The sequence below is a fragment of the Danio rerio genome, chromosome 12 (genome assembly GCF_052040795.2).
Source record: "Danio rerio strain M-AB ecotype USA chromosome 12, GRCz13ab, whole genome shotgun sequence".
NCBI lineage: Eukaryota > Metazoa > Chordata > Actinopteri > Cypriniformes > Danionidae > Danio > Danio rerio.
Genome location: NC_141032.1, coordinates 257,501 through 267,500, shown reverse-complemented (window position 1 = coordinate 267,500; position 10,000 = coordinate 257,501). Strand labels below are relative to the sequence as shown.

The following is a 10,000-nucleotide window of genomic DNA, read 5'->3' as shown; positions in this document are numbered from 1 at the left end:
AACCAGAACATTTTGACCTCATGGGGACGTTTTTGGTCCCAATGAGGAAAACGGAAGTCAGAGTGAAAATTGAAAACACACACACACACACACACACACACACACACACACACACACACACACACACACACACACACACACACACACACACACACACACACACACACACACACATTACATAACCCGTTTGGACAGAAACACACATCTTACCTCGTTCATTTATTATTACCTTTTGTCATTTATTCATCTTCTGTCGTTCAGCTCATCATCAGGATTACAGACACACTCAACCTGTTCACTCACTCTGATTCACATCTCAGCTTGTCATTTAGGGGGATTCATTTTCTAGTTTTAAGGAAAATCTCACTCCATTTCTGAAAACAAGACAGTGCTTCTTGATATTTGTAGATATTTAGACTAGAAACCAGACAGAAACTGAGAGTAAGAGCAGCGTGGTCAGCAGCGGATACCAGTAAGCTTTAATTAAATTAAATTAATATTAATTAGAGATGCGTGTGAGAGATCAGTGTGAGTAAACTGCAGAGAAGTCATCAAAACTCTGTAATGGTGATTCAGTATTGTATTAAAAAAGCACAGAGCAGGATGGCATGATCACACGAGCATTCAGGTGACACCAGGCCCGGATTGGCTAATCGGGAGGACCGGGAGAATTCCAGGTGGGCCGGTCCGTTTTTTGGCCGCGAGGGCCGGTGTCCCTAGCTCCAGAATCTGTTGCTCTCAGCAGTCACACTTTTTAAATTAATTAATTTATTTACTTGACCACAGTCTTCTTATTCATTATTTTACCACAGCTCTGCTCTTATTATATATAACCAGCCTGCAGGTTAATGATGATATCATTCAGAGTCACCTTGCATTATACAACTGTTGTGGTACAGAGGTTAGATTATGACGCCGCCAGCCCCGGGTTTAATCCTCGTCTGAGTATACTTTTTAATATTTTTATTGTTAAGACATATAATACTGTTAGGGTTGTTGAACATTTGAAGTTCTAAAGCAGCTGTTTTCTCAAAAAAAGACGTGATAGTGTCATTAGAAACTGAATTGGAATGACCTTATTTCAATATAGTCAGTGGTGAACTGAGGTGGGCCGGTCTGAGGCTTGAAACTCCAGCGCTGAAAAGGAGTCCCACTCTGTAAAAAATCCAACTTGCAAATTGCTAACTCAAATCAAAATTGTAAGTTGGGTGGACATATTTTGAGCTCAGTGTTGAGTTTACTTTTAAAATGAGTTAACTGAAGGTTTAAAACTGGTTTGTTCAATGAAAGTAAATACTTAAGTTGAGCAGACTTTACATTTTGAGTTCTTCACTGGATCATCTACTTCCCGTCTTTGCACATGCTCAGTCTGTCTTCGGGTGCCATTTTGCACGAGGTGTCCTCTCACCAGCAGCAGCTGCCATCTCCTGATTCAGGTAAGCTTTGTTTTAGCTTTATTATCAAAATTAATCTAAATAGCGTGCAAATCTAAAGTAAAATGTAATGTTATGTTCCCAAAAAACTAAGTTACATCGTGTGAAGATCATTTCTGACAAGCTCAGGCTAACAAGCTAGCCACCTGTGAAGTGTGCTTCATTTGAAGGACTGTTTAACGTTAATTTGCTTCTTAAACTGGAGGGAAATGTAGTGAAATATTGTTGTTGCAAACAGACATATCTGAGCGGCCGGTCACCACTGTATTGTTAACCCTGTTGTGTCTGTATTAAAACAGCAATGCGATAACATTAAAACCACTTCAAAATAATATTTAGCACACCACTTTAAATATACAGTCACTAGTAGTGTACATATAGTATTCCAGGAGCTTGTGGTGTTTATGATTATTTATTTGGCATACATTAACCATTTATGAGTTAAGTAACATGTATGTATGTATTATTTAAATCTTCTCTTTTTATGTTTGCAATATTTATTTTATATTGTGCTTTTTAAAAACATCAGTTTAATTTATGAAAACAATTTGACCTGCAATGTTACATTTTTATTTACTTTTTTATAGGTTTGGAATGCAGTGTAAGTTTTGCAAATTTGTAAACAGTAGCTGAGAAGTTACACTACACACTACATCGCTATCAAGGAGCATCCTGGCAGCAGCCTTGTTTGTTCGCAGACTGCTTCTGCACTTTAAAGACTGTAGGTGCATTAAAATCACATTTGACATGAGCACATTAACAGTCTGCTGCAGTTACTGACTATTTGATTTTTTTATCCTCCTGTAGCTGATGTCCGAAAACAGTGGCCTGCATGTTTTTGGGAGTTTTGGCAAGTTTGCATTTGAGATTATTTATTTCAAAATGTATAACCCTTGTTCACAATTCATACTATTCATTTTTTATGGTCTGTTTGTAGGTCTATGCTGAGTTTTACAGGATTACTCAAACCAACCTCAAAGATACCTTCTCTTTTTCGGATGAATACGCTATCAAGTTTTATGGATCATGTGGTGGGCGATATGGAGAGATGATAAGGACCGCCCTGGACCAACTGGACAATCAAGTAATTATTTAGCATTCAATCATATCACTGATTAAAGGGGGGCATATTAAACTTTATGGAGTTTACCATGGAGTTTCTCTTTTTGTGTGCAATATTGGAATTCATGCAGGTAATTAATCTTTGAAGTTACAAAACAGTTTGTTCCCTAAAAGAAAAGTTTGTAGCACTGTTTTCACCTCTGTAAAGGATGCTACATTTTCATCTCTTAGTCTTTAGTAGAACAACCATGACTGAGTCCGGCTGACCAGGGAGTGAAAACAGGTGCTGCAACAATAATTATAAAGCAAATTTCATTTTTAATAATTAAAACATGTTGGGAATTTCTGATCAAAATGACTAACCTGTGAATAACCATAATTAATGCCCTTCAATTGTAAAGTGGTGCCACCTGTCATCTCTCAGGGTCTGAGCATCTGGTTTAATGTGACAATAGCTGATGACCTATGGCAAGCTGTGTTAACTTTTATTCTATAGCCCATACTAGTATCTATTTTCTTGTTACTAGTACTTATATTTTAGATACTAGTATCTTTTCCATTAAGTACTAGTACTTATTTATTAGTTACTAGTACTTATTTATTAGCTACTAGTACTTATTTATTAGTTACTAGTACTTATTTATTAGTTACTAGTACTTATTTATTAGATACTAGTACTTATTTACTAGTTACTAGTACTTATTTATTAGATACTAGTACTTATTTACTAGTTACTAGTACTTATTTATTAGTTACTAGTACTTATTTATTAATTACTAGTACTTATTTATTAGTTACTAGTTCTTATTTATTAGATACTAGTTCTTATTTATTAGTTACTAGTACTTATTTGATAGTTACTAGTACTTATTTATTAGTTACTAGTACTTATTTATTAGTTACTAGTACTTATTTATTAGTTACTAGTTCTTATTTATTAGTTACTAGTACTTATTTGATAGTTACTAGTACTTATTTATTAGTTACTAGTACTTATTTATTAGTTACTAGTACTTATTTATTAATTACTAGTACTTATTTATTAGTTACTAGTTCTTATTTATTAGATACTAGTTCTTATTTATTAGTTACTAGTACTTATTTGATAGTTACTAGTACTTATTTATTAGTTACTAGTACTTATTTATTAGTTACTAGTACTTATTTGATAGTTACTAGTACTTATTTATTAGATACTAGTACTTATTTATTAGTTACTAGTTCTTATTTATTAGTTACTAGTACTTATTTATTAGATACTAGTTCTTATTTATTAGATACTAGTTCTTATTTATTAGTTACTAGTACTTATTTGATAGTTACTAGTACTTATTTATTAGTTACTAGTACTTATTAAATAGATACTAGTTCTTATTTATTAGTTACTAGTACTTATTTTAATAGTGACTAGTAACTATTCTGTTGTTACTCGTAATGAATTAAAATTTTTCCCATTCATTTCTATGGGATCTCTAATTGAGATATCAACTATTCAGTTTTGACTAGTATGTATTCCAGCTGTGACTAGTGCATATTTTTATCTACTAGTAGTTAATCATTAGGTACTAGTACCTATTACTGAGATGCTACTACCTAATTAATAGATACTAGTACTTATTTATTAGATACTAGTACTTAAATAGCTTACTAATGTTTATTCATGTAGAGTTGATGCTTAATGGATAATCAATTCACTATTTGCTAATGCTTAATAAATGATTCATTATTATAAAAGTGTTACCTGAAAAGTTTTATAAATAGAAGGTATATAAATGACTGTGTTACTGACATTACTACCTTCAGTTTCCAAATTAAGTTGCTTTGCCTTTGCTTTTTTTTACCTTGCTTTTTGCAGATGTTTGTGATTTAGCAGTAAAAATAGTTTTTCATCCTCTTTTTATGTTTCTTTTTACTGCAGGACACAGAGCCGGAAGATATTTGCACAAAAGAGATGGAGATGGACATCCTTAGCACTGTTGAAGATGATGTTGCCACTCTTCAGACCAACCTAAATGTAAGGTGCCTGTCTGTGGTTCTGGAAGAGCAAATCGTGCTGGAAAAGATCTTCCGACAGCTGTTGTTCTCCTCTTTGGTTTGATTAATTTCCTCATTATGAACTACCCCAAAGAACTGAAACACATCTTTGAAACTATTCAGAAAGTGTTTATTGGCCTTGATCCTCAGTGCTCAGCAAGAGTCCAGTCTTTCAAAAACAAAATGCATTGGTTTGTACACTGAAATTGTGTTACTCTTGGTGTTGTCACGAAACTTAAATTCAGTTTTGATTTTACATTTTCAAATTTTAAAAACATCCGTTTCCCACCAATTGATTGATTGGCTGTTGTGTTCAAGCGCTCAACATAAATGACTGTGATTGGCTGAGAAGTTCACCATTTCACTGCTCATCACTGATGTTCATGGAGTGCAAACACAGATACACACACACACACACACACACACACACACAAACTGGAGTGTTTCAAAACATCGCATAGTCGATCCATCAGCGTAACACTTGTATCAGCTTATACACAGACCAGTTGATCAATGTGAAATTCTTAAGTGTCCCTGTGTCTGTGGTTACACTCAGTAAACAGCAGTGAGTTTGGTGAACTGATGATCTTCACGCCCAATCAGTGTTTTCTGTTGAGCATGTGAACACAATGGCAATATAACAGTGTTTAAAACATGGTCAACAACGCTCAAATGTTAGCAGGAAATGGACGTTTTTAAAATTATAGAACTGATGGGTAACACAATTAAAATATCGTGACAAAACTAATTACTCTCGCACTTTGAAAAAAATGTTGATAGTGCAAGCTTTTTAAATATTTATTTTGCTTAACTCGAGCACTTAAAAGGCAATATAGGATTTGAGGATTTACCTTTTTGTTGCCTCTTTTCCTTCTCTGGACTGCAGTACATTTCATTTGGACAGAAAGCTGTTTGCAGAATTGTCAATAAATATATTCTTTGATATTGTGTTTTATAGTGTGTTTTGTAATCTCTTAACTTCATACTCAGAGTCATACAGGTATTTGTTTGAGAAGCGCAGATATAAGATTTCCATAAAATTATGAATTAAAAGATAAAGATTAAATCAACTTAAAAAATTAAGGCAACCAGCTGCACAGCTTTGAGTTAACTGAACTTCTGTTAAGTTGTGCCAACTCATTTATTACAGTTTACTCAACCCCTGTTTAATTTTAGGCAAACTCATAATGACAAGTTAGATGAACTTAGGCTTGAAAGTTGTCATGACTTAAACCAGCCATTTCAGTCAACTTAAAAAAATTATTTGGCACAACTTCAACCACTGAAGTTGAGTAAACTCAAAATTTCTTTGCAGCCGGTTGCTTTAAAATTTTAAGTTTACTCAACTTTTTATTTTTTACAGTGCACTCCGGCCCTGGGTGACACAAACTCTGTCTCTCTGTCTCTCTCTCTCTCTCTGTATGTGTGTGTGTGTGTGTGTGTGTGTGTGTGTGTGTGTGTGTGTGTGTGCGAGTGTGTCACTGTTGTCTGTGTCATGTCAAGATTACAGCTCTGCTATTTCCAGCCAGCGCAGCTCACTTTAAAGTTCAGTCCTCTGACATCTGCTTTAATAGAGTTACACAACATCAATAACACATCTTTATGGACACAAACAGAGAGCGCAGACGAAACGCATTTAATGTACATCCAGCCGCCGCTCACCACAGAGTCAAGCACCGCAGGTTCAGCGCAGCGCAGGGGATATTCTGACTGACCGATCAGAATCCAGCATAACACACTGTCTAAAGCAAGCTTTTAATGAACTTTAAACGAGTAAAGCAGATATTAAAATGAGGCATGTGAACCATGCAGGATTCATTCATTCATTCATTCATTCATTCTCCTTCAGCTTAGTCCCTTTATTCATCAGGGGTCGCCACAGCGTAATGAACCGCCTACTATTCTGGCATATGTTTTACACAGTGGATGCCCTTACATCTGCAACCCAGTACTGGGAAACACCCATACACACTCATTCACACACACACACACTCATGCACTACGGCCAGTTTAGTTGATCAGTTCCCCTTAGTGCATGTGTTTGAACTGGAGCACCCTCGAGGAAACCCACACCAACACGGGGAGAACATGCAAACTCCACACAGAAACACCAACTGACCCAGCCGAGACTCAAACCAGAGAGCTTCTTGCTGTGAGGCCACCGTGGTGACTCTGAGCCACCGTGCCGCCCGCTTGTGTATGAAATGTGCTACAGAAATATTCTCACCATGTCTTTTTAATTTAATAGTCTTTACTGTGTAACTCAACGTTGCTCGGCATGAATAACCAATCAGGATTGAGAGTTCCACACTGTAAAAAGCTAATTATCAATGAACGAATCGCTATTCGCCTGTTTAATTTAATCACAGTAATAGCTGTTTTGTAACTCATTGCACCCAACACTGCTTGTGCTGTGATCGACCAATCAGAATTGAGTATTTCACTGCGCTGTGTAACAATATTCCAGCGTAGCATTGCGCAATTCCATAATTAATACACAACAGCAGTCATTAGGACGAGGTACGCAGGGTACAGGGTGTTTCTATGTGTTCCTGAAGAGCTGCTATTCTGGTGCTGTGCGTCAGCTCATCTGGTTCTGATTCTGGATGTTTGTGTGTGTGTGTGTGTGTGTGTGTGTGTATGTCAGCAGTGTGTGAATATCTCCAGCAGCCTCTAATGCTCAACAGTAATTAAATGTGTTCTAATTAGCACAGCCGTCTGTAGCTCCGCCCTCTTCTGAAAAGAGCACAATCTCATTTGCATTTAAAGCGACAGCCACCAAAACACCACAATGAGGATCAAAGCCTGAAAGGGTCAGTTTCAGAGAGCTGGAGAACATTATCTGTGTGCTGTTCCCAGCTCAAACACACACACACACACACACACACACACACACACACACACACACACACACACACACACACACACACACACACACACACACACACACAGTAGAGACGCATGCACAGCTTGTAGAAAGCAGCAGAACAGGTCAGCTGTAAGTGTGTTTGTCATGTTGTGTGCTAAAGTGTGTGTCGCTGTAATCTTGACGCTCGTCATGTGTTGTGGGGACGTGTGCTGGTTCCTCCCGCTGCCAGAAGGCTTTCCTCCCCGTGGGGTTTTGCTGAGCTCACCTGTTTGGCTGTTTCTGCATTATTGATGTGGATCGCTCCAGATTGGGCAGGAATAGTCTGGCGGTGACTGTGTGAGCTGACGGTGTTGCTCTGCCAGTATTGTTTGTCTGCTGTGCCAGAGCTCCACATTATTGCATTTCTCCTGTTTGTCCTCAGACGTAAATCAACGTTTTTTAACTACTGAAAGGGCTCCTATGATGAAAATCCTCTTCTGGGCTGATGATTTTTTGACTCATTGTTTCTGAAAACTGGACTATATGTTCAGCTCGTATAGAAAGCTATTCCTGATTTCAGAATATGTTTATATTTGGACTAGAAACAAGACATGATTGTTTTGCAGTGTGTAACTGTGTGTGATGTGCCAGAGCTCCACCTCATCAGATTTCTCCGGTGTGTCCACATATCTGCAGTGTAGGACAGCCGCTGGCAGCAGAGGCAGGTTTGGGTGAACAAACTAAAGCAGATGTTTGCAGAAACAGCGGGAGCGTCTGGATGCAGACCTGGTGCAGATGCAATCTGAGCTGCATGCAATGCTGTTTAATGGACTCGCCTATCCCCACCCCTAACCCCGCCCCTCACAGTGATGTCACTCACTCCATTGAGTCTGACACTGCATCTCTGACAGAGACAGTCTCAGCTTGCATCCAGATACTACTGGAAAAATAGCAGAAGTATGATCTCAGAGGACGACTGAACATTTTGAGTAAATGATTCAGTGATTCACTCATGAAGACTCAATGATTCTACAGTAATCTGCATTTGAACTAATTGCTCAATTGAATGATTCAGGGAATCACTCATTAAAAGTTGACTTTTTTCCATCATCAATAGTTGTATGAATCAAATTGAATCATGAATGAATCAGTGTTTTGAATGAATCAGTTGAATGAATGATTAAATGAGACTCTCGTAAAGACAGCTGCTTGTTTCATTCTCGGATGAATGAATCACTTGATGGAATGATTCCATGGCTTGCTTTATGTCTGAATCAGTGGTTTGAATACCAATTAACAGAGTAGTACTTAAATGACTCACTGATTACTATTGCTTTAACAATTGATTCAGTGAATCACTCATAAAACATTTACTTGTTTTTTTCCTGAATAAACTTGTGAATCAGTTTGAATAATCAATGAATCATTGTTTTGAATCAGTCGAGTGATTGAGATACAGCTGCTTGATTTGTTCTTGAATGATTGAATCGTTTGAGCGAATGATTCAATGACTATGACTCGCTGAGTACTATTGCTGCAGTGAATGATTCAGTGAGTCATTTGCTGTTGAAGTAAATATGATGAGCAGATTTATTAAGTGTATCTGCTATTAAAGGGGAGCCGTTCCTCTGCACAGTGGGTTTCACACAGACGACTGTGTGCTCGTACCGTGATGCTGTCATGATGAGACACACACCACCCAAAACAAAGACAACATGAAGCAAGCGAGCCACAAATACTTCTTAAAACAGGATGTGGAGCTCTGATAAACACGACTCCTGCCTTTAAACAAACCCTGCGTCAGTGTGTGGTCCTGTAGGGACGCGCTCATAAACGCAGGAGGAGACCAGCGCGCACACACACACACACACACACAAACATACACATACACACACACGCTGTCTGTATCTGTGTGTGATCAGTATGTGTATGTTCAGACTGTGTCTGTGTGTTCAGTCTGTGTGTGTGTGTGCACGTGTGTGTGTGCGTGTGTGTGTGTCCTCCTGCTGATCTCCTGCTCTTCTGTTCCTCCAGTCCTCCAGTTGAGGCTCCAGCAGAGGAGAACAAGAGAGCAGATCTCAGATCAGGCCGTCATGCCTCGTGAGTAACATCCACACACACAGATATATATATATATATTCACACACAGACACACACACAGAGTGTCGCACAGACATAACAGACACATACACTCAGAGTGACACACACACACACACATACACCCTTAACACACTCATGCAAACACACACATGCAATAAGTACACATGCACTCATACACTCTCTTTGTGTGTGTGTGTGTGTGTGTGTGTGTGTGTGTGTGTGTGTGTGTGTGTGTGCGCAGCGTCAGGCCAGTGTTTGATTGCGGATTATAATTCAGAGAGAGATTATTTGTGTAAGACTGCCTGACGCTGTGTGCAGATAGACGTCCATCACCTTTTCTTCTGTCTCATTTGTTTTTCCAGCCTTGAAGAGTCCGGCTGCGTTCCACGAGCAGAGGAAAAATCTGGAGCGATCCAAGGTTAGAAGAATAAGCAACGGTATTATCGCAGAGAATCCTGCAAACACAGCCACACGCTCACCACACGCCACTGAGAAACACTTAACAGAGCATTCACCACGAGAC

The 10,000-nt window shown here is 38.2% G+C and overlaps 1 protein-coding gene and 1 long non-coding RNA gene across 11 annotated transcripts in view; both read left to right on the top strand.

The window, feature by feature from the left end:
* Positions 1-10,000, top strand: part of myocd (myocardin) — a 32,443-nt gene that overhangs the window by 2,268 nt on the left and 20,175 nt on the right. For 6 of the 10 annotated variants that reach the window (XM_087275487.1, XM_087275486.1, XM_087275483.1 and 3 more), the window contains exons 2-3: positions 9,412-9,477; positions 9,840-9,895. The exons of 2 other annotated variants lie outside the window; for them this stretch is intronic. In XM_087275487.1, the coding sequence (XP_087131613.1) occupies positions 9,412-9,477; positions 9,840-9,895 (122 nt within the window). Of the gene's footprint in view, positions 1-9,411; positions 9,478-9,839; positions 9,915-10,000 lie in introns of all 10 variants that reach the window. 2 more of the 10 variants (XM_087275490.1, XM_087275488.1) reach the window with 1 other exon arrangement.
* Positions 1,382-5,472, top strand: LOC101885908 (uncharacterized). Its single transcript, XR_015503641.1, has 5 exons — positions 1,382-1,436; positions 2,021-2,154; positions 2,241-2,283; positions 2,371-2,517; positions 4,414-5,472. It is a non-coding gene; the product is annotated as an uncharacterized LOC101885908 (long non-coding RNA).